The sequence below is a fragment of the Platichthys flesus genome, chromosome 19 (assembly GCF_949316205.1).
Source record: "Platichthys flesus chromosome 19, fPlaFle2.1, whole genome shotgun sequence".
NCBI lineage: Eukaryota > Metazoa > Chordata > Actinopteri > Pleuronectiformes > Pleuronectidae > Platichthys > Platichthys flesus.
Genome location: NC_084963.1, coordinates 7,551,519 through 7,579,465, shown reverse-complemented (window position 1 = coordinate 7,579,465; position 27,947 = coordinate 7,551,519). Strand labels below are relative to the sequence as shown.

Sequence of the window (27,947 nt, the reverse complement as noted above, 5' to 3'; positions counted from 1 at the left end):
TTTTGTGTAAATAGAGTTTTATTAGGGATGAAAATGTTCCATGAAAAAGAAAGGAGGGGTGAAAACACATTCACAGGACATTTCAACTTTTTATTTCCTTAACATGGTGCACGGAAACATCGCACAACTTCAAAAACCCTCTGTTGCTCTGCACAAAGACGAGGCCTCTTTACAAAAATACTCTCCTTCAGAATAAACACGATAAGGACACATGGGGCGTTTAGGGCAAAAGTATCAAGCTTTTCTATCCGTCTCAATTTGATCACTCACTCAAAAATGGCGACAAGCTACAAATATGAAGCCGACTCCTCAGTCGAAAAGTCCCTAATGACTGCTGTTGTTTGTGTTACTTGACATGTTCACGTAATAAACCTACATGAGCACTAATGACATCTGCAGCTCTGCACTAGCACAACAAACAGCAAACTGAGGTCTGGTGGTTAAAAATGTGAGCACAAAACAGAAGGCTGTTGGTCCGGTTCAGGACATAAGGTGAGTGGATGGAAGGCGACTGGTCCGTTACACATCCTGCGGGAGTTTTAGGAAAAGCTGATTGGTCGGATCGGAAGGTCCTGTGTAATGCTATTGGTCGTTTTACGGAGAGGTAGGATAGTTGTCATCATCAACGTATCAGGTCCCAAGATAACTAACTTCTTACAGTACTTCTTACATGGGCTATTCTTCCTCAAATCGTGAACCGGGATATATTCTCACCAATTCATTGAATGCATCCAGACCATTAAAACTCAGGAAAGTCGAAGACAACAAAAAAAGGATGGCAGCAGTTCAACCTGAGCCGGAAATTAAACTCTATGGGTTTTTAGTTCTAGTTGAGCTGTGTCAGGACAGGTGTAGAGTGAGGAGTCTTTCTACTCAAGTGATTATTCAGCAGCCAAACCTTTTACATTTGTGCCGTAGAATCTCTTCAGATTGAGAGTAAAAGGGGGGATTGGCACAAGTTTATGTGTGTATATGTGCGTGCAAATTTGGGAAAGAGAATGACAAAATGACAACCTAAGTTTAGAAATACTCATTCATGATTTGCTTTGAAATAAGGTGCATTGTTGTCGTTTTTTTTTACTCGTTTTAGACTTCACGCGACAGTCATTTTTTGCATCTGGCCCTACTTTACAAACCCTTAATTTCCAACGAGAGCAAAAATATGAGTGGTTTAGCCTCATTCACCGTAGAAAGAAAAAAAACCTTCTTCAGCGCAAAGGCCGACAGAGAGCATCACGTGTACTGTGCCATCTGAAATCACACGGGATGAAGGGGACACACATGACTCCAAAACGTACAATCCATTCAGCTATCAGAGCTACATCAGTGTTTGTGTAGGAATAAGTATTACAGGACAGCTACCGTCTCAGACGTAGATCTATTTGGTTTGTGCGTTTAAAAGCTGGATAGAAGAGGTTTGAATGGATTTTGGACGTTTCGGAACCATGTGACTTCTACAGGCAAGGGCCACAAGACACTCAAGTGAAAAGGAAAAAAAGCAAATAGCACAACTGTATTTCTACAACTGGCTATGGCTCCTAAAACGTGATCGCATAGACATTTTTCTAGGTTTACGATGACTTTAAGTTCCAATACAAAAATCTCCCAATGCAGTATAAAACTGGAACCGAAAGAACTTTACAAAAATGTTTCACTATTCTGCTTTTTTTCTTCCACTTGACGAGAGAAAGAAGGTGCTGAGAGGAGAACTCACTGTGTCGGACATACGCTTGTGAGCAAATCGATCTATCGGAGAAATAATTAACTACTTTACTTGAACATAAACAAACCTAAGGGGAGAAGGCTAAGTCGTTTTACAGTGTGGGGACATGTTAAACCTTAAGTTCTCTCATTCCTCTGTCTGGGGTGGTTCACCTTCACGTCTTTCAATTCATCTCAAATTTCCTTTTAACGATTTCCTACAAAATATCTTAACAGTGAACTGTAACGTATCTAACATCTGAATGCGTCTTCATTTCTGATTGTGGTTTTAGATCGAAGTACGACAACACTCCACCAGGTGTTTGTGAGATTACACATGGACGTAGTTGACGAACCCTTCCTTTGATATCCAGAAATAAAAGAAGCGATAAAGAGAAAGAGTTCTGTATCTAAGTACATTACCACAAGGGGAGCTCTAATCAGAAATCTACAGTAGCTGCATTGCCTGGCTCCTTGTGCACATGCGTTTTCTTTTACAATAAACTGCTGTTTCTTTTATTTGCAGATCATAGGAAGGGTTGACCAATCTTACATTTTTCTTAATGATAATTTTTGCCGACCTGATGGAGTCACAGTCAGACAAAGATGATCTTAATGCTGAATAACTCTGCCTCGTTGTCGTCTTCCTTCCTCGCTCCATGTGTGCTCTCTGTGGAGGTCCCAGTGGGGGGCGGGGCCACCTCACTGGTCCTTGGTCTCGCGGACCTTGGCTTGCAGGGCGTCGCAAGTCTTCTTGGCGTCACCGAGCAACATCGCTGTGTTGGGCTTGTAGAAGATGGGGTTGTCGACAGCTGCATATCCAACACCCAGGGAGCGTTTCATCACGATCACCTACAGGAGCAACACAGCCACATACATGCAATCAGCAACCAGATGAAAACACACCAGGTTCTCCAACCGCCTCTGCCTCCTCCCTACAGACTCACTCTCATGTTATACGTCTTGTATTAGCATTAACGTGATTTGATTGGCTAGAGTCTGTCCCATTTCTTTAGAGGTGATTTAATATGCTGCTTGAAAAGTTGAGCTTTTTCTCAACTTCGATAAAAGCAAATCTAAGGAACCACAAGGCAGTTCGGTGACGCATACATATTGAAGGTTATTTTCAAGCAGTTTGACTTGAAAAGTTTAACTGTTGTGTACATACAAGTAGTTTATGTGAGTGAGTGGTCTCACGTGACTCATGCATGCATCACTTGCGAGTGACTGTTTAAATGCATTAGTGTGATTACTCGTAAACCCAAGTTGAGTGTGTCTGTGTTTTCTGTGTCTGTGCACCTGAGCGTGCATCTCTGTGGGCGTTTATACGAGTGTGTGGGGTGAGGCCGAATGTCCTCTTTGATTTCCCCAGAGGAGAGTGTGTGGAAACTAGTGGGAGCGCGCTCTATAAATCCCAGATCTCGGAGTGCTGCCAGTGCGATGGTCTGAATGTCGTCATCCCACAGCGACACAGGCACGGCTAATGGGATCAGGATGGGACTGCACCTGGAACTGCAAGACTCTGTGTCTGTGTGTGTGTGTGTGTGTGTGTGTGTGTGTGTGTGTGTGTGTGTGTATGCATTTATTTAAGTTTGAGTGCATCTTCAAATGGAGGCCCCCCTCCACGGGTGTGAACGGCAACATTCATTCAAAGCAATAAAACACAGTCCAGTTGTTGTAAAACCTTCAAGCCCTCTTTATCTGTTTTTGGGCTTCAGGACAACCTCATTATCACACATGCCTGTCCCAGATGTCTCACCTGCTTAGACTTCCAGACCTCCAGCACAGGCATACCAGCGATGATTGAGTTGGGATCTTCCTGTGCAGCTGAGTTGACTGTATCATTTGCACCAATCACCAGAACCAGGTCAGTGTCTGATTGGACAAACAACAAGTTCATTAAAAACAGACCTCATCTTTATCGATTTACATTTTTTCACCATTTGACTCTTCTTTCTTCTGAAATTTATATATAATTTGTTTTAATCTTGTTTGGCAGTCAACAGCACTTAAATTCAATTGATCTTCAAATCAAATTACTTTGTCACGATTTTGTAAATAAAACGGAAACATCACAGATCATCAAACACCTAAAACAATGTTGCCAAGAAATTCCATGTGATGGTAAAAGTCCAATCTGCTGCATATTGTCACATTAACTTAAATATTACTGCAACCACTGAAAAACAGGTGGTGCTAATACTTTAATAATGTAATTTACACTATATAAACAGTGGGTGAGATTTTAAACTTATCTGAATCTAGTCCCTCTTAACATACAAACTGAAAGCAGGGGGAACTCCACTGCAAACTTACAATTGTAAACTGCAGTCTCGAATCAAAGTTGCAGAAAAAGCCAACACATTGTGTCAAAGTAATTCTAAATGGCAGATATTGACGGCAGGAACGTAAGCACATGAGGAGAGATCAATCTTACCGGCGAAGTCCTCGTTAATCTCCTCCATTTCCAGAACAATGTCATATGGGACACCAGCTTCAGCCAACAGCACGTTGAGCTGACCAGGCATACGTCCAGCCACCGGGTGAATTCCAAACCTGAGGAGACATCAGGCTCAGTTTTACTCCATGAGCAAAGTCCTACCACTATCCAGACCTGTTCTTTTTTTAAACTCTGTTAACTTGAACCTCATAAATCAGAGAGAAAGGTGTGAAAAGGGGAGAAGAGAGATGTGAAGTGGTTAGAGATCTAAATAAAAAGGTGTCGGGCAGAAGAGGAGACGATAAGATGGAGACTTTTGACAAGTGCAGCTGACACACACACACACACAACTCTTCTTCCATCTATTATATGCCGAGTGTGTTTGCATGAGTGTGACTGGGTATACATAGCTCTAAAACTCAATTAGCCATGTCATGCAATCAGGGAAGGAAATACACACTAGCCACTGAATTCGGGTGGCTTGCTCGTTCTTTATCCTTCGAGCCACTCTGCTATGTGACAGACCTTTATTTGGAAATTTACTCTCTATTAGTCTGGTGAGTTTAGGCGGACACAGATCGCAGATGGCTTGCTGCTTCTGGGATGTATTAGCTGCTGTGGCTGCTGATTGAAAAAGTCAATTTCTGCACTGTTTCTCTGTACAGTCGAGCGTATGATGGCAGTGGGAGGAGGCAGGGAGTGTGCTGTGTGTCTTTTTTCCAAACAGTTGATATACTGCAGTGTCCAAGGAGGAGGAATCAATTGGCAGGAGGCAGAAAAAGATGGAGGAGAAGAAGTTCAGAGGCAGGTATGAAGAGAAAAATAAATTAAGATAAATCGTGGAAATGCTTGAGAGTTAGAATCCAGAAGAGAGAAAGAGCAAGAAAAAGATCTGGGTGAAGGAGGTTTTCCTCTTTTCACTGACCACCCACTTTCCTCTAATCAAGTACAAATGCTCTAAGTAGCAGCAGCTGCTCATTCGGGATCAAACGACTGAGGACAATTACACGAGCTTCCGCTGTACCTTTCCTCTCCTCTTTGACATTTCCCTTTTTGCTCATGCTTTATTTGCACACAGGTCTACATCTGCCCTTCCTGTCCCATCGTCTTGTCAACAAGGCCCAGAGCTTCAACTCTTCTTTTCTGTCCTTCATGTGACAGTAAACATCTTCGGAAGAGTTCATGCTTCCATGTACATTTATCTGTACTGCTCATATGTATATTTGTCAATCCACCTATCTCTGTTTGGGGCTTTTACTAAGAATATAATATCAACTACGCTAATTGAGCAGGGTCACCTGTGTCATGCTAGTCTCTTTTGCCTGATTAAATTAATTTAAACCTACCTGACGTTCTTGCCAGCCTCTTGGAGTTGCTTCACCAACTCAGCGATGGGATACTGGGCCTTTGCAGCACAGAGTCCATAACCTGAAGATATTTAAAAGAAAAAAAACACAACGGTTAAGAATGACCTGACGTCACAACCTAGTGCTGACTACAAAAGTTGTGTCATGATTTGTTTGTACAAGACAAGACGCCATGTTTCGACACCGATGTCACAACGGCTTCTCCAGGTCGAGTGGATCTGAGAAACTTCCTGACCTCCCTGTGAGCTGTCCGGGAAGCTTTGGACAGTTTTCAACATGTTTGATTTAGCTGTAACCAAAAACACAAAATATTTGGAGCGCCACAGGGAAAAGTCTTAGGAAGGAGTTGATAATCCAATGACAGCGTAGGAAAAGGGGAGAAGGAAGCAATGGATGCCCCCAGTCGCTTCTCATACATTGAAGCTTAATACTGCTTTCATCATTTGCCCAAGCTGCAGGTGATTGACAGATGAGGTGGTGCAGGTAGAAATCCCAATCAAAAGTTGAAAGGTGGATTCACATCCTTTTTCCTCCTTACAGCAAATGGTTCAAGCTGGCAGAATGTGGTTATTGTGTAATTAATGCTGTGTGTTTGGAGCAAAATGATAATGTGTGTCTGAGTAGGACTGACATTTAAATATTAACACATGACCAAGTAATTTAAATCTGAGAAATAACCGATGAAAGATAAACGACAGAGGATTTCCCTGATCAGGTCTCAGGGCGAGGAGATTTTCCAGTCTTGGATTTCTTTCACATTCAATAAAACTGGAGTGTGTGGTTCTTGATTTTTATCACCGTCTCACACACAAACACTGTCACACGGTCCAGTGGTGTTTACAAGCCTTGTCACAACAACCAGTCAGAAATCATGTTGTTACAACCACCACCAATCAAAATGACAGTTTCAAACAGGAACAAAAAAAAAAACTCTCTACTAGAAACATGGTTGGCCTTTCTGCAGTACAACAACTTAATGGTTTTGTGTTTTCCCCCTACATCACAATTCTTTCATTCCTTGTTCTTCCAATAGACTCTCTGGAGTTTCTCCCATAAGAAAAACAAGTGGACCCAGACCATGGAGAGATGGGCCAGACGAAGCCAGGAAAACACTTATGTTTATCAGGCAGCGTCTTAACCGTTTCCACAGATGTCAATCAGGCAAAGTGACTGTGACGGCTCCAATTAGGGAGACTGGTCAAAATGGAAACAAGGGGACTGAATGAGAGCCTGTGCTGTGGAACAGTACTAGTCTGACTACTGACTACAACAGCAGAAAAAATAATTAAGTATTCAGATGAGACCGATTTAGTGAATAATCTTCGTTACACACACGGCTGGTGTGATGAATTGACTTTTATATCGTTTTTTTATTCGCAGTGAAACTGCTCGAGGCTTTGTGACACCTGGAAGGAGAGTAAAAATAGTAGTGACACGTCTGACCCACATAATGTCCCGCTGCACTATTCTTTACCTGTGAAAAGCAATCTCCGAAAAATGTCCATTTAGAATACTCGGGACATTTCTCCGAGTTTGTGTCAGAAACTCGGAGAAATGACTGTTGAAAATTACCTGTTATGATTTGTTTTTAATTATTCTTATCATCATATTTGCATTGAAATGTTCAGCATTTTGTTATTTCTCATCTTGGCATGGTAATGTCCGTTTTAAATAAAGGCACAAAAGAAGGAAAAGAAAAGGCCCCAGCATTTCTCATTTCCGCTCCTTCATGTTTCCAAAACTTTCCAACTCAACAATTCTTTCGCATATTTTTGGTTTTGGCTGTCTGATGTGTTCCTCTTTTACTTAAAGCAGAGAAAAACAAAAGATGGTTTAATCTACAGTGGATGTTGCTCTGTGAAGCACTTCTGTCTCCGGCTCTCAACCATGTGGCCACTTAAATTCAGCAATTTTTGTAAATTGCAGCACAATCCTCTCAATAGTTGTTTTTTGTATACAGGCACTCAGCGCTGTGACTGGAATCACCAATTAGCAGGCTGGATGCCTTTAGTCTGTGTTTACATGTTCCCACGTGAGTAAAATAACTGTGTGGAACCAAGACTGGTTAACAACAGTCTGGTGAGAAGACAGAACTGTCACTGGGCCACACAGTGATGGTTTTGGGACAGCAGCTCCGAGGACTGCTGTTGCAGTCCAAGCGGTAGGTTCACAGGTATTTAGACCCACATATTGGAAACATGTGAAATGAAGAAAACCCATGTAGCTGGAACAAAGGTTGGAGCCCGCACTCCAGCCCCAAAAAAGGAAATAGGAGCCAGTTTTGAAAGTAGAAGTTGAATTGTCAACAAAAATTAAACATACCCTCATCCCATAGAACTTTCCCTTGACCTTGGATATATACGCGGCACTGTAGAATGTCTATTTACCATGGACTGACGACCACACAGAAACCTGTGTGTGTGTGTAACCGTTCTACCATGACTTGTCAATTAACCTAGCAAAATGGTGACGTAACATGGGTCAAGAAAAGGTTAAATAAACAGAACACACACTTCGCTAATGCTGGAGAAAAAAAAAAAAAAGTGACTGGCAAAGACAGAGTACCATGTTTTTCCACTCACGTACAAGACCTCTGAAGTGGGGCAGGGTTGTGTGGGTGTGTGTGTGTGTTCTTGTATTTGTGTGCGTATTACCTGGAGTGATGATTATGTTGTGGGCCTCTCTAATCATCTCGACTGTCTGATCCACGTTAACCTCGGTGTGTGTGCCTGTGATCTCCATGGGCTTTCCTGTGCCCGTGGAGGATGTGCCATAGCCCCCAAGGATAACATTAGCCAGGGAACGATTCATGGCCTGAGAGGCAAGAGAAGAGATTTTTGTATTTCCTGGTTTATCATAATCCTTGATCACACTTTCCTGTGTGTTTACAGTGAGTTTTGGCGAGCTGAGAACATTTCAAGGGTTAACTTCCTCGTGAAAACACACACTTGAGACCTGGTATTTTCCTCAAATCCTGGGATTACACCATCTTGCTATAACATTAAACTTAGAGTCCCTCCTGCTGGACAGGAGGGGAACCTCATGAAACAGACGTCCCATCTACAGTGACTTATCAAATGCAGTACTTTTAAAAGTTCAGTGGTGCTGAAACTCAAAATGGGTACATTTTATTGCATGATCTTCTCTAATCTGAGACTGTGCTTCACTCACCACACACATGATGTAGGACAGGATGGCTCCAGACGACCCGATGAGAGCTCCGACGATGGTCAGCAGGTTGTTGTTGAGCAGGAAGCCCTCAGCACACAGGGCCCAGCCTGAGTAACTGTTCAGCACGGTGATCACCACGGGCATGTCAGCACCTCCAATAGCTGATGTCAAGGTTACACCCTGAAGGGGAGAAATGGCAGGAGATTCATCTATTACTGTTGTAATTAGACTAGTTTAATATAGTGATCATAAAAGGTTTTAGTAAAGGGCAGCTCATAAGTGATGGGTTAAGGAGAAGAAAAAACATAATTAGGTATGAACACATTTTCTCCGCAATGATGCAAATAGCTTAATCTTATTAGGATGGTGTTTTTTAAAATTTTAGGAAAAGGCACCAGTTTCTCTTTCACAGGAGACAAAATAGCTTCAAGCTTGAGAAATATATATATATTTAAAGTAATTTGTCAGCTGTCATATCATCTGACATTTGATTTTAGGAACATGACGTAAATTACACATTATATTGTACATTGATGTATAACTGTAAATAATGATCTTTGTCAAGTAAATGTTTTCCCAGTTACACGTAAATATGCAATACAGCAGAAATGTTCAAAGTGCAACTGTTAATAAATATTTGTATATATACACACGCAGCTACACTTAGCTACTGCAGGAGTAAAATATCATTCTTATTCTGCAAAGCATTTTTTCATGAACATTTTGCCACTCTGTCTTCATTGTTGGCCGTGGACATCTTTGTCACTGAAACAAATCTGTGGCACATTATCAAGTTAAGCAAGACTTAACACTGGTGAAGCCCGATATAATGAGATGACAAGCAGGAACGTGGCAGATTTACAAAGTCAAGCCTGTTTGCCACTCTGCCAGCCAGACTGTTAACAGCTTTCGGCTCAACTCTGAATGAATTTCTGGGCAGCTACCGTTTCCTGTGCCACTGCCTTGACTTTTTTTTCTGTAAATCCCTTCTGTTGTCTCTTTCTCTCACATATTACAGCCAAGTCTGTCTCCAGCATTACATTTTTCTGACTCTTTTATTCCTTTTCCCTTTCCTGATGTTTATGAAAGTCTTTTAACAACATTCTTACATGTTCAGTCTGTCAGCGTGTAAGAAAATTCCAATCCGATTTTCCTCCTCAACGGCCTCAACAAGAGCAAAAACAGACCTCAGAAATTCAAAAACAGATGGCGTACCATGACAGCTGAGAGAGCAGAGACAGATCCGAGACAGGTGAGGCCTGTGGTGTAGCTGGGATCCATCATGTAGGGAATCATCCCACCGACACAAGCTGCCATAAGACTGGCGTTCAGAGCATGACGACCGGGGAGCATCAGGGGAGAACTGTTCAGCACGCCTGCATGGTGAGAAGAAGAATGACAAGGAAAAGAGAAAATGACCCAAAGTGACTGACAGCAAATAAACTTGTAATTTTCTATTCAGCGCTGAGTTCTTCCTCAGCAGCCTCCACCAGGGGCTTGTCATAGACTTAAAGTCATGCTCATGCATGTGTAGTTATGAAACCCTTGCAGCAAACATGGGAATTACAGGGTAGCTCCCAGGACTGGTGCCAGCACATGAACCCGATGAACCCAGTTGCCCTTTCATTCACAGGTATGAAGCATTAGATTTTTCCTTGTTAAATATGTATAAAATTAAGTTTTGAGTTTTGGATTTAAAAGAATTAATAAAACGTTATTATCAAATCAATTCAGGAAACTTAAAAAGAAGTTTAGGCTTTTTCTTGTCTACTTGTGCCAAATATATATTATATTACCATAACCTTGATGCAAGTTCCGTCTGTAAATGGTAAGTGTAAATGCTCATTATTCTCCAAATGAGAACAGAGGGAGCCATTTGTTTATATTCTGCATTAATATACAATTAATATATAATTAAGAGACAAAATAAAGCAATATCACCAGAAATCTAGGGGGAACAGTTTAGCCAGTAGGTCCAGTGAGATGGCCATAAGACACGAGGCAGAAATGTCAACAATGGCTGAAACTTTGAAGCATCTATATGACTTCAGCTGCTACTGTCGCCATGTTGGTTGTTAAAATAATGCCTCGCCTCTGTGCTGCCCACTAGTGGATGTATTGCTTGATAACCATGGATGTATGTCTGCAGTGATGGTTACATTGTTTGAAGTGGATGCATCTCTTTTCGTATATAAAAAGGCCTTAAATGAGCCTGAATAGTATATTAATCATACGACTGCTTCTCACCTTGCAATTTCCCGTACGCCACCAAAGAGCCACTGAAAGTGATTCCACCGATATAGGTACCGAGGTATGCGATTATCTTGGTGAGGTTGGCTGCAGGATCAGTGGCGAAGTGAGGGTATTCGATCATGTACTCGGCCACACAGGTGAGCACAGCAGCCAGTCCCACCAAGCTGTGGAAAGCAGCCACCAGCTGGGGAAGGTCAGTGATCTGGATCTTCTTAGCGATGGCCAGGCCTACACAGAAAAAGAATAAATAAGGTTCATTGGCCCTGACAAAGCCAAAGACAAATGGTATGCAAAACACAATCACATGCATGCAAACACACTCAGAGGACTGCTGGGAAATGGGTCCATCTGAAGGACCAGGTGTTGCTGCTATTGTTGAAGCCTGTTCGGGGAAATTCCTTGTTTGTGAGTGGTTGAGTGTGTGTGTACTTGTGTACTTGTGTACTACTTGTGTATAATGCAGGAAACCTTGCATCGTTTCAGCATTTGGAAAAAGGGCTTTATTGTCTGTTGGACAGTTCAGTCTAGTGTTCATCTTTGTTATTGGAACAATTAGCATTGAAATGATTAAACTGTTGTGAACGAGTGAAAGTGAGTAACACACTGGGATGACCTCTTTGACAAACCTCCTGGGTCTGATGGGAAGTTAGTCAACTTGTGTTTGATGCAAACATCACAGAGTCTCTGCTCAACACACCTGCTGCTTCATCTGGCCAAGCTTAAAAGACATACTCGCATAAACATTAAGCAGGCAAAATCCATGTCCAATAATTTACAGACTTTCCAGCGTCTGCAATGCATTTCTGTTAATTCTTAGCCTGCAAGTCTCCCTCTGCTACTTGATGTGAAAAGCACACAGACTCACCGGCAGTGCCACCTACAGCCATGGCGGCGCTCATTTGTGCCAGGAGTTCGGGACTCGGTTTGAGAAGACCCAGAGTGGCAACGACACCTCCGGCAACTCCCAGCATACCCAAAGTGTTACCGAGACGGGCTGTCTTCTGGTTGGAAAGGCCAGCCAAAGCACCGACGCAGCACAGACCTGAGCCCAAGTACATCATCTGGCGAAGGAGAGACAAAATGGAAATAAGGTTACAGACAAGAATGGCGGGACCACACTATTGAGAAATGATTCACTTGGAAGGTCCTGCACAACATCTGCGCAAACAGAGAATACATTTGGAGGATGATTAGCTTTTACATGGACATGGGTAGTTTTGCATCAATTCCTCAGACACTATACATGTGGACAAAGCACAAACATCCTCTCACACCTGTTCAATGTTATAACCAGCATTCAGTGCAGCCGCGTAGCCTCCGATGAAGACGCCACCAGGAAGCAGGTAGAGGTATTTGTGCTCGGGAGGATCGGTGGGACGCCTGAACATGTCCAGCATCTTCTTAGTCACCAGGAAACCACCTGGGGTGAGAGACAGAGAGTGAATCCACCTGGACGAAAGCTGGTCTTAAAAAATACAAGTGAAAACATATGCAGATTTAAAAAGAGTAAGTGAGCGCGACGCTGCAATGGCTGAGAGTCAAAGCACCTGCAGTATATGAACATTTCTAATTTTAGACTGGTGGTTTAAAGCCAACCGTTAGAAAATGATGTCAAGCACAATAACCAATGGCAGGAATTTAATGACTCTTATTTATTTCAGTGTCAATATTCCAAGTAGAAAACATCAAAAGTGTCAGATCGGGACCAGACAGTGTCTCACCGCTTTACAGGAGGAGATCACTTTACCTTGTGCATGTCTCCCTTTTCCCCTCTGGCATGACTGCAGCCACGTGCACACACACACACGCACACACACACACACGCACACACACACACACACACACATGCACCCATACATACGAGGGTGAAAGAGAGGGTAGCACCTGTTTCTTTTCACTTCATGTAATTTCAGTCTTAGTCTGCCCCAGTTAAAACATGTAATAACAATCTGACTATTATTATTGCAGACCAATCTGTGTCAATATATTAATATGGAGGAATGCTCACGTATTGAAAACATAGCAAAGCTAGAATCCACTCATTTCTTTTCATTAGTTTTCCCCCAAGAATGGTTCTACTGGCACTACACTAAGAACAAGAATAAAAGTAAATCAGTTAACACCATCACGAGGCCTAATAAAATACATCTGGAATCCCAACTAGTCATTTATTTTTGACTGTCAACATTATTTTTAAATTTCCAGTTAATATTATTTTACTATCGAAAGGAACCAAAAAGGTCCTATGGGATATTTCACAAAATGCTACTTTTCTGTAGAGATATCTCACCTGCTAAGTATCATTAGCAGCACACATGGTGGAAGTTTGATTGGTCACGGATAAAGAGTTTAAATTATATTAGCGCTGAGTTGACGTGTACCACTGCTTAGAGGTCGGTTATTCTAAATGATTTATTTCTCATAAAAACTTGATGTGCCCCTTAACCCGCATCTGCACCAAAATTGAATAGTGTTTTTCAGGACCCACGGCCCATCCCTCTGGTAAAGTTGGTAGAGATGGGTTAAGTTTTTCATAAATGTTGTTAACTAATAAACCGACAAACACACACAGATGATAACGTAACCTCCTTGGCACGGGTAGTACAACGATTTGAGTGGACGTAGAATAATGTCAAATTCCCTTTTAACGAATGAACCAAGAAGAGGAGCAATCAGGAAACTCAGAAATACTAAATTATTAATATCACCCTTAATTGTTAGGGCTCATTTCCTCAAAAGACAGCATAGGCCATGTGATTTCACAGCACTGTATGTTGCAGCTGAAATAACACATAGAAATACATGTGCTTGAGACAGATGAAAGTCACTATTATTAATTTAAAGAGAGCTACTGAGAATATTTAGCTCTGTGACTGAAATGAGTGGCCTGGTGCAATAAAGGAAAACATGGAACCTGATAAAGTCTGGTAGCACAGATGAGATTTGGATTGTGCAAAACTCAAGCTGTTTAGCACAGCCAGGTGTTTTCCATGTATTTCCACATCTTATCACCACCACAGAGACACAGAGGGAACAAGAACCTTCAGCCAGGGACACAGACACACAAGCCGAAAAAAATCAGGGTTTGTTTTATTGAAGCCAAATTTCACTATTGTGTTTCGGGCCCTTTCAATGGAATTTTTTTTTTTTTTCTTTCTTTTCCCAGGGGTTCATGGGTAATGTGGTGAACCGCTTAGAAATGTGTGTGGAAACAACCCATGGAGGACATCAAAAATGAAATCTAACAATGGGTAAGCAACTAGGTATGTGTATGAAGGCTGTGGTGTTCTTCCTTTTGTTAAGGGATCTAAAACTTGGTGATGCCACAGAGCCTGAAGGGATCGTGACTCGCGGCACGATTCACAGCCTCGTCTTGAACTTCAAACCTTGTGGTGTCCTGCATCTCGCACAATAAACTCAAACATGTTTTGGTGCAGCTTTTAACAGACAGACACACATACATACATACATGGGGAAAGACGGATCCATTATGCGAGTTAGTCTCTGCTTGTGTCCCACTCTGTGCCAATAGAAGAGATTAGAACTTAATTCATGGCTGAGCACTGGTGGCACATTCTGTTTCCCAGGACCATTGGAGAGTGATGAGTATGATAATGACTCCGGGAACACTTTTGTCATTATGATGGGAAATATTAAGAGCAATAGCAGGAGTGAATGTGTGTGGTCCGAGCAGGTGGGTAGAAAGGGCAGCTGCAAATCTTGGTCGAGGAGTCATGTTATTGTATAATCAATATAAAACGCTTCAACCATCAGCCTAGGTTGATGTTTTATTGGCTGAAAGTTGCTGTAACTGGCCGGGATCACTGCGAGGTGTCTACGTGCTGAAGAGACTCACCAGCGATGTTGACCGAGGAGATGAAGGCAGCGAGCACGGCCAGTGACTGAGCAGAAGTTGTTGGGGTGTAGCCACCACCCATCAGGGACAGACCACCCACGGCCGTCAGACCTGCGGATATTTTAGTATTCATGAACATCCATTTTCACATTACATTACACAGGACTGTGAAAACTTCAGTGAGGATGCTACAAGAACAATATTGATTCAGGCAGTCACTGCAGGATTGCATCTTATTGGGTGATAAGAATTGAATAACCAGCACATCTTTAGAATTGTTATATGTTTTTTCGGATTTAAAATGCTCCGTTTGCTACTTATAATGGAAAGTTAAGACATTTTTAGATGAAAAGAGGAAAAATAAAAGAAACTGAGGGTGTATACCGAGTGTGTTTTACCGAAAGAGGTTGAGGAGACCTTGATACCATCACTCCTGTAATTACTTACAGGCAGTGAGACGCAACAAACAGCAACGCCAGAGCCAGCATTCACACTGACTTGTTTTTGAACAATTTAAGTTGAATAACAGGTAGTGTGTGTGTGTGTGTGTGTGTGTGTGTGTGTGTGTGTGTGTGTGCGCGCGTGTGAGTTGGTTTGTGTTTGTAGTCAATCGTGTTAGATTAGACATGAAAAAGGAAAGTTTGACCTTCCCTCACCCACCTCTCCTTTTTCCTCTGACAAAAATCAGCTTTATAATTATGTGTTTATATCGGCTTCTAAACAAAGCAAGTTTCAAATGCTGCCAAACATCATTTCACCACTGCTACGACTTAAACACAAACTAGTTTTAAATTTCTATTGATATGAAAGCGGCGACTACAACAGGAAACATGCTACGTTACTGTGATGAGCAAAGGACGGGACAGGAATTCAGGGGGAAACCAATTTGACAGGCGTTTGTATGTTTGGCTTCTTGAACAAAAATATCAATAAGTGTGTCAGGCTGCGTCAGTCTTCCCCACATGCTAATGATTAGCATGTTTATGCGGCTGACACAGATGTAAGCCAATGGTCACAAGGTGAACACCCAAGTTCATTTCTACTCTTAGACAGCTGACACGCGAACTCTGCAACCTTCAAATACGCAAGGTATGTAGCTTTCAGAAGCAGATATACATGCACACACACACATCTTCATTCGATGTGGACGGCCTGCCCAAACCCTTATCTTTAGCGGAACCTCAACCTGGAGATACGAAACACGATGGCGTGCAAAGCTGCTGCCTCTTTTCTCTCTGACCTGGTGGTTTGTGTTTGTCATAATTAAGAAATGTGCACTGTTTTTCAGAAGTACGATGTGCTGTTTTCTCTTGTTCAAAGATTTATAATGATATTATAATCAAAAAGAACATTTTGCTTCATCACAACCAGGCTTTGGTCCCCATTAGGAATACTGGTCCTGACAAGGTTAGTTTGTTACCACAAAAGGCCCCAGTAAGGTTCCAAAAACACACACACCCACTGGGAAGGCTAATGACCTGTAGGTGTGTCACCAGACTACAGGCAGGGGTGAGTCAGAGCTCTCAAGTAGATTAAAGCTTTTCTACCAAACACCAGGTATTAAGATGTTCTTCAATGAGCCACTGGATATGAAACCAGCATCTGAAGAATTTAAGATGACCCATAAGTCAGAGTCACGACTGGTTGTAACACAATAATCTCCCCATGAAGAATGCAACTGTCCCTCACTCAAACCCTTAAATTCCAACATGATTCCCTAATGTCTGAGTGATTGTTTGAGAGGGAGCGTGTCTTAACGATATCTGGCACAACAACACAACTCTGCCGGTCTCACTGTTTCCAAAGCCAGGGTCAGTCAGTGAGAGAAATAAAAAAAATAATACCATTTAAGACCTTGGGAAATATGAAAGGAAAAATACCTGGACAGGGAAGAAAGGGGGGAGAAAAAAGGAGGGGAAGAAAGGATGGCAGAGGAGAGAGAGAGAGAGAGAAAAAACTCCCTATGAAGTAAATGCAAATTAGTTTCTTTCATGTGTGGTCTCAGTTTCTACCGATATTCAATGTCTTAGTGGCTTTTTGACTCACCCTATTATAACGTGATCATAAAATGTGAGAAATAACTAACCCCAGAAAACATTGGATGATTGGAACTAAGCAACGTGAAATGGTGAAAAGACACATTTACCGACACAGGGAAACAAGTAGAACGATTCTAAGATGGGAATGTGTCACCAATAAAGTTTTAAAGACACTGAAAACTGTCTATTAGCTGCTGCGACACCACGACTGAGCCCTGGTGTCTGGCTGTGAGCACGAGTAAACAAGCGCAGGACTCCCCTGAGCCTCAAAGATCACCGCCAGTGTGTTACTTCCTACCCTCAGTGTGGGTCTTCGAGTGATCAAAGCTGTGAGAACACACACATAGTCTCACCTCTCTAACCTCTTAACCCCTCTGTGTTAAGCAACAATAAGGACGCAATCTTTAAAGTTTTTATTTGGACTAAATGACAGAAGCACTGGAAGCAGAGACCTGCTGCACTGATATGTGACTCGTTTGATCTTTAAGGTGGGGTTTTATTCCACATGTGAGTTTAAGACGTTTTACCTTTCTGGGGAAACAACATTTAGATTTCCTATTTAATTCAATTTAGTGCATGTGTACTTGCACTCCAGTGTGTTATTTGTCATTGTTTTCATCTTTATTTCTAATAAATTTAATTGGTTTCATTGTTTTGGTACGATCTCTTTGATTCGTACGTGTATAGAAATCATATCAGAGGATCAGTGCCTTTGTCCAACTAACCTGAGATGGCGTTGGTGACCGACATGAGTGGAGAGTGCAGAGCGGGAGTCACGCCCCAAACCGTGTGGTATCCCACGATGCCGGCTAGGCCAAAGGTTGTGACAATCTGAGTGAAGGCAGCGTTTGGAGCCGACAGACCCAGACCCAGCAGGGTGGCAAAACCTGGAACAGCAAGAGAGAGAGAGAAAAAGTTAAAGGAAGTAAAGGAGAAGTTCTGGTAAAGATCAGGAACAGAATTTAGTTTAAATTTGTATTCAACTGAGAAAACCGATTTGTAAAGATGCATGTTCATGTGATTAATTTCACCAATTTCATACAACAGTAATAAAGGAAAGAAAAAACAATTCATTTAAAAACATACTTTTACCTGAAGAAATTTGAAGTATTAAAACAAGATAAAGAGTTTTGTTTTTATTCAGATTTATATTCACATATTTTGACACAGAGATCGGTTTAGGGAATCCAACGTGGATCAAGTTTCCCTCCCACCAAAGCCAAAGAGTAAATGGCCTGAAGACATGAAACTCGCCAATGTTTCACAAATAAAGCAAAGAATAGAGGAATGTGGCATAAACATTTATTTTGGGAAAAGACATTTTTCAGATTTTTTGTTATTTTTCCCAGCAAGTGTTGACATATCTGTGCTAACAGCAGCATATTGACACCTGTATAATGTAACAGACATTGAAAAACTCATGTTTCCTTAGTTTCCTATTAGTTTATCTAACATGTATTGATTTTCGTCAAATATTTCTTAAATTTAGTCACTGGTGTGAGGGAACAAACTTTCTTTACCAGACTGTTAATAGTCAAATAGGTTGCCTATGTCGATGACAGTCAATATCAAACTATTAAAATGTCTGTGTTATAGCCCAGGTTAATGATCAGCAGGTAACCAGCATTAACCAAGTTCTCACTCTTTAAAAAAAAGAGTGCTTACAATCAGTAGCTGTGTGGTGGTGTTAAGTAGGAAACTACTCCAGCACCTAAACAATGTGTGAACCACATTAACTGCGTGTGGTGCACTTACACACGGCGCTGTGTGGCACCACTGGAGTCACCCACTACACCCCGACTTCAAACAAACACTCCGCACGACACCGTTTTACAATGCACACTTCCTGACACTAACAGGGTGTCTGTGTGTGCACGCTTGTAATCTACCTCTGTCACTTCTCGCCTCCCGCACACATTCCTGAAGCTGATTATTAATTTATCCTTCACCTAATGGCAGACCTGAACCTAATGAGCACTTCACTCAGATTTACGTTATCCTGATTTTCTCTACTTTGCCAGAAAATGTAATTTTAATGACACACTCAGTTTCAACGACAACCACTGACCTCCAGTGTACATGCCAGCCGTGGTGAGCGTGGCCCTGAAGGGGGTGATCTGTGTGGCCTTCTCTGCCGCCAGCTCCTTGTTAGACTTGGGTTTAGGAGGAGGTGCAACGGGCACGTTGTTGGGCTGGGGAGCAGGGAACAGGTTCTTTCCATTCTGGAAGTGATAATAAAAAGAGAATGGTTACAGAAAGTCTTGGTGGTTGGGGCAACCATTCTTTAGTTCTATCAACAATATCAAGTGACATTTATTAAGAGGTGATTGGAAGTCGGCTTTTATTTCCTGATCTCGTTACCTGGTTTTCTGAAATGACCTAAGCTGCATTTGTAAGTCTGTGAAACATTACACCATGCCTGTCCAGATCAAAGTGAGCTAACTAATGATGAGTGGCTACAGTAACTAATATCTGTTTTTCTGTATCATTTATAAAAGATGTGTGACCACTGCTTTGATCAGTTATGAGTCTATCAGATCAACTGAGACTGATTAGAGTAAGCCATTTCCAAAAAGCAGAATTACAAACCATGACTCAAATCTGACAAATCTTTGACTCAGATTCAGCCCGAGTTACAAGACCAGACCCATGCTGGACATTTACATCAATAATGAGATTAAGAAATCTGATAACAAATATTACATAGGGATAGATGATAAGCCACAGTTAGACTGGAAAACATGAATTAATTCATTACAGAAATGAAGGTATAATTATGCTAATAACAATGAAATCAAATTAAGTTCCCAAGAGTAGATTCTGACAGATATAACTGTCATATTTATATAAAGTAATTGTATTTACTGCACTTATAGAACTTAATTTTCTTCAACATTTTAAGTAACAAATTCTGACTAAAAAGCTGAATTTAGATTATTATTAGGTTATTTTCAGTAAAACAACAAAGATAGAAAAACATGTCTGATAAACTCAAGGGCAAAACGCTCCTGAGAGAACTGTAAGTGAGGCGATAATGATGTGTCCAGGGCGACATCTAGTGACTGCAGCAAAGACCTACAAGGCCTTTCCAATGATTTTCAACATGTCTGCGTTTAACCTCAGCTTCTATCAACATGCACAAGTGTTTGAGTGCTGGCTACATGCAAATTGGTACCTGCATGACAACAGATCCCCTGACAACGTGATCCATGGTCCCATAGTCAAACGCGTCCTTGACATCCAGGTTGAAGTTCTCCGTGCCGGGGCTGATGGCTCGCACCAGCTTAGTGATGTTGTTGGAGTACAGCGTGCTGGACTGTGTCGGCAAACGGCTGGGGAGGTCTGTGAAGCCGATATGCGTCACTCCCTAAAAAGAATTAGATACACTAAATAACAAGAGCAGTGACAGATGCTACTTGATATCCTCGAAAAGCCATTAAAACAAAAGAGCATCATATTTGGTATGTATGGCTGCATATATAGACATTAAATGCACTGACCTGGTACACCGACAGCTCTCCAGGTACTGTGGTCTCAATGTTTCCTCCAGCCTCAGCAGCCAGGTCCACCACCACTGACCCGTCCTTCATGCTCTCTACCATTGGTTTGGTGATCAGGACGGGAGCCCGCTTACCTGCAAGGTTAAAATAGACAAAGTGCCATCAATTATTTAATACATCTATTTTTGTCACGTCTCAATCAAATGGCGAAAAATCATTATAGAAATATAGGGGAAATAAAAAGTTATTATAATAACGGACTTCCAGCTCACGCCGTTAAACATGTTCACAACAACTGAGCTTACTGTTGATATGCGGCCATGTATAAAATTCACCCTATTGAAACCCACAGAGTAATGGAACAAATGTGAAGTTGCTGGAAAATATATTGACACATTCCAGTAAAGTTATTCCATGACATACACCCCAGGACTTGTCCCTGGTTTCTGCATTTTCTGACTTCCTGCCCACAATACACATTATGTGATAATCCAGGACCAGTGGGAAAAGCTGTTTAGAAGCCCTTGAGTGAGAGCACAGTTCAGTGAAAATGCACCCTTCACTTTCTACAGCTACAATCAGTGTTTTACGAAGTGTGCGTCTTCTTGATTTGTGCATACCAGGGATAAGAGCTGTGCTGATGAGAATGTCCACCTCCTGACACTGTTTGGCGAACAGCTTCATCTCGGCCTCAATGAACTCCTTAGACATTACTTTGGCGTAGCCTCCCTGGCCCTCTCCTGACTCCTTGAAATCCACCTCGAGCGGCTCAGCACCCAGAGATTTAAACTGCTCCAAAGCTTCAGCTCTGGGAGAGAGACACAGATATTATCCAAAGGTCAGCCGGCGGGGAGATAATAGTTAAGAACGTATTGTAAAACTTCCAGCAAGGCAAACAGAGGTTGTTTTTCTTTTTGCTATAGAAAATCAGATCCATGTGGGAAATTATACCAGTACAGTTGTTTATCTTTAACACTTTCCAGCTTAGCAGTTTCTGCACAAGACACTGTCACTGCTGCTGTCAATCAAATATCTAACTTAAAGGCAGGGTAGGCAATTCCAGAGAAACCAGGAAAGGTGGATTGATCTTTTTAAAAAGTGGAAATGCATCAGTATTCTTTTAATTTGTCATTCACATACATCATATTCACTCTTAAATCAGAAACAAACCTGGTATCAAATCCTCTGACGATGGCACCCATGGCTCTGGCAGTGCCAGCAGCCGACAATCCAGCCACACCACCTCCGATGATCAGCACCTTTCAACAACACAAACATGAGATGAGCTGAAAATACAGTCACATAACCTGTTCAAACTTAGAAAGATCAAAGACACATACACACATGTGATTATACAACATGCATATTATTCACCTTTGCAGGCGGCACTTTCCCGGCTGCTGTGATTTGTCCAGTGAAAAAGCGACCGAAGCTGTTAGCTGCCAGAACCACCGACTTGTACCTGAAATGACAGAACACAACAAACACAGGAAACACAATCAGAATACATACAACTATGAACTGTTCCTTCATGATTTTAAACATAGACAAATAAGAGGAACAATGCTGCTATACATAAATATAAAAAATACTTTGTCACCATATAAACTGTCAACACTATGTACTGTACATACCCTGCAATGTTTGCCATTGAGCTCAGGGCATCAAAACCCTGGGCGATGGTCACTCGTGGAACCTGGTCCATAGCCACAACGGTGGCTTTCTTCTGGGAGAGCATTTCCATCAGCTCGGGGTTCTGAGCCGGGTAGATGAAGCTGATCAGTGTAGCTGCTTCCTTCATCATTTCCACCTCATGGATGTCCAAGGCAGGGTTGAAAACAGGAGCACGGACCTGGAAGCGAGAATTGTTGGTCAGCGAACACAAGTTGAAAAGTTTACTGCCAGCCCGTCTACCTGCAGCACATAAACGTTACCTTAACCAACACATCAGACGCCAGAACATCTTTAATGTCTTTAATTGTTGCTCCAGCCTGGGTGTACTGTTCGTCACCAAATTTGGAAAAGTCTCCTGCTCCGGACTCCACAACCACATTGAAGCCCTGTTTGATGAGTGCCTGGACACCAGCGGGAGACAGAGCCACACGGCGCTCATCCAGGAAGATCTCTTTGGGGACTCCAACTGTGAGCTGCTTGTATGGAATACCTGGAGAGGCAAAGAGAAACAAGACAGGAGCATGTGAAATAACAGCTGTTATATTAATAATGTTAAAGACTTTGCATATTTTAACAAAGATTAAATAACAAAAGATTATTATTTTCATGCAGATTCCATTGCAGCTACAAGGAGTTATCACTCCAGTAAATGACAGAGTTTATACCATAAATACTATTTGCAGTGTGTAGTGTCCCACAGCAACATTACAGGCTGCAGCCATGCTACCCTCCCTGAAGCTATATGCACTAGCCCAGTCCAGTGTGTCTGTTAAAAAGAGGCTGACGGAAATGTCAATGTTTCAATCTGTGGAGATGAAATGTCTGAATCAAATATTACAGTATGCATCAACGGAGAGTCACAGTCAGCAGTATTAATCTGGGTGCACAAACAGATTGTTGCTGTTCTAAGCACAGCTGTTTCAACATGTGTGAAAACCAGAGATCAGCTTAATGTGTGACTGACGCTAGTAAAGGAAAGAAACAGGGGAACTGCAGCGAATCCATTAACGGACAAAAACATATTAAAGTGGCTTCAGACTCTGTTTTTTTTTCTCTGTCCACATCTAGTCTGCAAGCAGCAGGTCACATGCTGTGTTGGCTCTTATGGAAAATTCCACTGCTGCTCTCTACCGCTGTCTCCTCGTCTATATATAAACAGCAGAGGTTCTGACAGGCTGTCTTTCCTCTCACCCTGCAGTGGTGACCTGTCCTCTAAATACTGGTATTTTACAAAAAACTCCACAACACAAGGGAACAAAAAAAAAGGCTGCAAACTGCCCATTTGATTTTGGGAGACTCACAAGTCATTTATAAATGCTCATATTGATTATTTACCACTTCGGAAAAAAGAGATGAGTTGCCCATCATATAACAAAAGAAAAATCCAGTTTAAATCATGTTCAGAATAAGTGGACACCAGACGATACAACCACTCACCACTGTAACCCTAAAAAACGTTTCTTGTTTCAACTGTACATATTTGAACTTTAAATGCTGCGGATGACCTAACAATCGAGATAGCATGATAACCTTTAAACCTCAACATCTTGACCAAAGATAACAGTGTCTGAACTTCAGTGTCTATAAATAGACCCACTAAAATAGAAAAAGCTCCATGGGCCAAATGTAAAGGTTTTTATGTTGTATTTCATATATGTTTTCATTTGAGGGGATTCTGCTTGAGGTATCTTGAGGTGCTACTCAGAAAAGAGTGTATGGGTCCCAATAAAAAAATTGTGATTCATCGCACCAGCACCTGAAACAACAAACTACCACAGCCTCAGTTTTGAGTTTGAATGAAAGGTAAGGGTTAAGCTCTAACAACTGTTTCGTAATGTGAAAAATGAGACTGATGATCTTAGATAGCATCTGCAAACCAAGACTAAAAATGATTGTGTCCCACAAACAAGTGCATCTAAGTCGGTCGAGCCAAAAGTGTGTTCATAAAACACAGTGTCAGTGTGTGGACATCACAGCTGACCCTACACCAATACACCGCCTCACTCTATAGTGTACTCTACGTCTATAGGTTCCCTAGAGGTGAAAGTATAGTGTGTGTTCCCCTCCTCTACTTGTGTGTCCAGAATAGACGAGGCCAGCTGTTACCGGAGCCGACTGAGCTGCAGGAATCTCAACCTATAGTCACCGTGAACCAGGTCACCAGCACCTTCAACACTCAACTACAGAGAGGGAAGGGGGGGGGGGGGGGGGGGGCGGGGGGACACTGGCACAATCGTGAACCCAGCACATAAAAGATATGATGCACCTGCAACCGGCTGGTGCTGGCTTTTACTGCACGCACACACACCCACTCTGTCTGGTGAGGGACAACAGAGTGAGGGCCTTGAGAATGGAGAATAATGCTGCATTCACCTGAATGTGACCTTGGAGCAAACGAAGTTAGCAACCATACGTTTATAAAATCTTCTAAAAACAAACATGATTGTATGTTTGGTCTATTTTGTCTAAACAACAGATTAACTTTTTCATTACAATGACTCTGTACAGACCTTCAAACTAAAGAAACGAATGAAGGAATAATCACTCAACTGTGCAATTACGCGACAATGACAATTTTCTTTATTCACCAGCTACCAAGGCCAGCAAAGGACAATAGTATGAATACCCTGCCATGCTGTCTGCTTTAATTGATAGGAAATATAACCTGTTTTAACACATGCACCTACTTCACAGGTACATGAGAAAGGTCACAGAATCTACAGGTGGCTCTGCTTCCATGTTGCTATCAGTCGTAACACTATGAGTTGCAAGTGTTTTTATTTCCAACAGGGGGAAAATCAGCCTGGTATCATTGAATACAACAATCCAATTATGATCCTGTTTACTTATAGTATTTTTTACTTAAAGCATTTATAGTATTTTTACTATCAAAAAACATGCAGATATGTCTAAGTGCATGTAAACTGTCCTCTATATTGACCTTTCCAGCTCTTCCCTGCAAGGCTGAGCAGAAAGAAGAAAGTAACAACCCTTAATAGTTATCTAATGTGAATTAGCTTATTCCTAATCTCACAATGTTAAAGCTCGTCTCCCAGTGCAGGTCATTTGTAATGAATAGGTGATAATTTGATTTAAAGAAAACTTCTGTATTCCATAGCTTTGCACTGCCTGTAGCAAATTAAACTTTACTACATGTGTCATTACCAAAACCTGTGTGTTCTTTACCTGGACTGGCGCATCGTCCAAGAGCTTGATGGGTCCTGAAAAAGCGGAGGCATGACGATTGGATTGTACGGCCAGCCGGCAGCTTCATGCAAGAAACCCCACTGAGCACGGGGGCAGAGCAGTTGGCTGCCACAATACGAAGGAGGCTCGCCATGGTGCACACACACCGGGAGGAGCTCAACAGGACAGGCAGCACTCCTCCTGTGGACCAGGCAGAAGAGACAGGTGAGGAATAAGGGCATAGACAGACAGCACAGACAGGGGGAGGGAGGGGGGGGGGGCATGTTGTGGGAGAAGAGGAATAAAGGTGAGAATAAGTGTCTCAATGCGTTTAAGCCAGCCTTATCAGCTTATTGCACACACTTGAATTTGAAAGGGTGAAGCAGAAATATGTTCCACTCCGTTAACTTGTAGAAAACCACACACATTATGTTTGACCTTCTGTTTAAACAGGTCACATTCACTGACATTCCTCCCTGTATGTACACCTCCAACACATAGTCTGTCTGCTTGACGAATGCTGTCTATCCAAGGTTATTACTACTTACACTAGTTTATATGAAAGAAGATTTTTATATCCACATATTAACAAATTCAAGGTCAACAGTCACTTCTTGAAACTGCAGAGGACTGAAGGACTCTGAGGCAGTAACACAGCATGAGGGACGGCATGTTGACTTAAAAGAGAGATACTAGAACAAGGATAGACTGGAGCAGCTTAGCTGGTGAAGTAGAGAATGAACCAGAATCAACTGGCAATAAAAACAACTCTCTCGCTCCATGTGTCCTTGTTTGATAGTTTAAGGTCAAAATACACATTAGATTGAAAGTCAAATTCATTCTTAGAATAATTAAGGCTTTATTCAATAGGGCTGACATAATTAAATGGATGAGTTAGTCAACTGTCAGAAAATGTATTCTTAACCTTTTCAGTAACTGATTTATCACTTAAAGCATTTATTTTTGGAGTCTCCTGACCGTGACCCTATTATTCAGACTGAACTATAGACTATTTGTATAAATCATCCAGACATAGCATACGATAATACTTAGTGTAAATTACTGCCTTAGAGGTGCTTTTCCAATAATTAGCAAAAAACCACAACATGAAAGGAACCCTGCTGTGGCTAATGCAAATTAGTCATGACATGTATTTGAATTAAAGGATCAATATTAGGGCTGCAAATAACAATTTTTTCACAAACCATTAACTATCTAACAGTTTTTTCAATGAAACAATAAACCTTTTTATTGTATAAAACGTCTGTTATAATTCCCAAAGTTCAGGTCGACACCATATGTCTTGTTTTGTCCAACCAAGCGTAAATCTCGAAGATAAATCCAAATGTCTACAACAGTTATTTGAAGATTACAATTTATAACAATTAATTTCATGTTGCAGCTTCGTTCAATTCATCCAAACCAATAAAGCTGCAAATCAAAAACACTTAAACAATCTACACAAGCATTGTTGTGGTGTGTGAGCCTTTTGAAACTTTGAAAGGAGGATGTCATTGATAGTGATTATATTTTTGATTAAATGACTAATTGTTTGGACGATAAATGTCCATCAGCATTTACCATGTCATGTCGTAGTGGCTTTTTTGTGCAACTAACAAACCAAAAGCCAAATATAATTTATAATTGATTATAGAAATCAAATCTGTTGATCAACTAACCGAATAGTCGTCTTTCAGCTCTACACAAAGCAGACTATGACCTTTTAATCAGAGAGGATTAACTCTGGCTTTGTGACCCGTGGGCGAGTGCGTGCGTGTGTGTGTGTGCGTTGTGTTGTGTTAATGACCTGATATAAAAGAGAGGGGGGCAAATGAAAGTAACACGTCACCAAAAAAATGAATGACATCCAGCTAACGGTTTGCTAACCTGCTGCTAACGTTAGCAGATTGAATAATTTGAAATAAATATGAAATAAATAAGAACTAATAACCATCAGTGGTTTCACCCGGGTCATAAACAACCGCCTGTGACCCAGTGTGACGACAATAAAAACAAATGGTTCGAGACAACAACAGAAGCGAAAGCGTGTGTAAAATGGTGGATTTCGTGTGTTTTTCATGAACCAGAGCAAAGTGTACAAACAAGCACTTATGTGTTTTGGTCTCCTCTCACTGCGGAGTGAGCAGGAGGAGCAGCAGGAGGTGGAGGAGGGAGCGGGGCTGAAAGCTAAAAACGAGCTAACGAGTTCGGTAGCCGCCGCTGGCTAACACACACACACACACACACTCACTCACACACACTCACACACACTCCTGTGTCCGTTAAGGAAGGAGACGTGCGAGAAGAAAAACAAAGTGGAACATGTGCAATGGAGGAGAATCGGCTTGAGGAGCAGAGAGCGGAGGAGAAGTCGACTGACCTTTGCAGACGTTCCTGGCTCGCTGCTGCAGCTCAGGAGAACTTTGTGTCCACCCGGAAGATGAACGCGGCGGCACCCGTAGTTCGGTTATTATTGGGTCGTGTGATATGATGATGATGATGCACCAGATTACTTTTCATTAAATATTTTTTTAACATGTTTTATACTTTATACCACAGAAAGTTTCTTCTTCGTGTGACCCTGGTTGGCAATAATACTCGACCCTGCTTCTGATTTATCTCTCTGATCACTTTTTAACTTCAACAACTTTATTAATTTACCCTTTTGTTTACTTTTTTCAATGCACACACACACAAGCACATTTTTACTTCTGTCATGTCCAATGATACTTGAAGATCTAGACTCATATTCTACATTTT

At 41.7% G+C, this 27,947-nt stretch overlaps 1 protein-coding gene across 1 annotated transcript; it reads right to left on the bottom strand.

Annotated features, from left to right (window-relative positions):
- nnt (nicotinamide nucleotide transhydrogenase) lies at window positions 1–27,656 on the bottom strand. The gene is made up of 22 exons (XM_062412379.1): window positions 27,568–27,656; window positions 25,188–25,388; window positions 22,262–22,491; window positions 21,962–22,179; window positions 21,702–21,789; window positions 21,498–21,586; window positions 20,948–21,135; window positions 20,328–20,461; window positions 20,003–20,194; window positions 18,896–19,049; window positions 17,553–17,714; window positions 14,789–14,899; window positions 12,207–12,352; window positions 11,798–11,993; window positions 10,927–11,160; window positions 9,895–10,055; window positions 8,680–8,859; window positions 8,163–8,322; window positions 5,488–5,569; window positions 4,139–4,257; window positions 3,461–3,576; window positions 1–2,553 (listed from the first exon to the last, which is right to left on the bottom strand). Exons 2-22 carry the CDS (start codon window positions 25,339–25,341, stop codon window positions 2,404–2,406), a joined length of 3,264 nt encoding a protein of 1,087 aa, XP_062268363.1. The 5' UTR covers window positions 25,342–25,388; window positions 27,568–27,656; the 3' UTR covers window positions 1–2,403.
- Window positions 27,657–27,947: the final 291 nt, after the last annotated feature.

Bases quoted from the DNA above. Each gene is read 5' to 3' on its own strand.
- nnt (XM_062412379.1), bottom strand. From the start codon at position 25,341: ATGGCGAGCCTCCTTCGTATTGTGGCAGCCAACTGCTCTGCCCCCGTG. The intron at 14,900-17,552 runs GTTAGTTGGACA...AAATATCCGCAG, and splicing joins GGTCACCAACGCCATCTCAG to GTCTGACGGCCGTGGGTGGT. The intron at 12,353-14,788 runs GTGAGTCTCTTC...CTCTCACCCCAG, and splicing joins CTCCTCGGTCAACATCGCTG to GTGGTTTCCTGGTGACTAAG.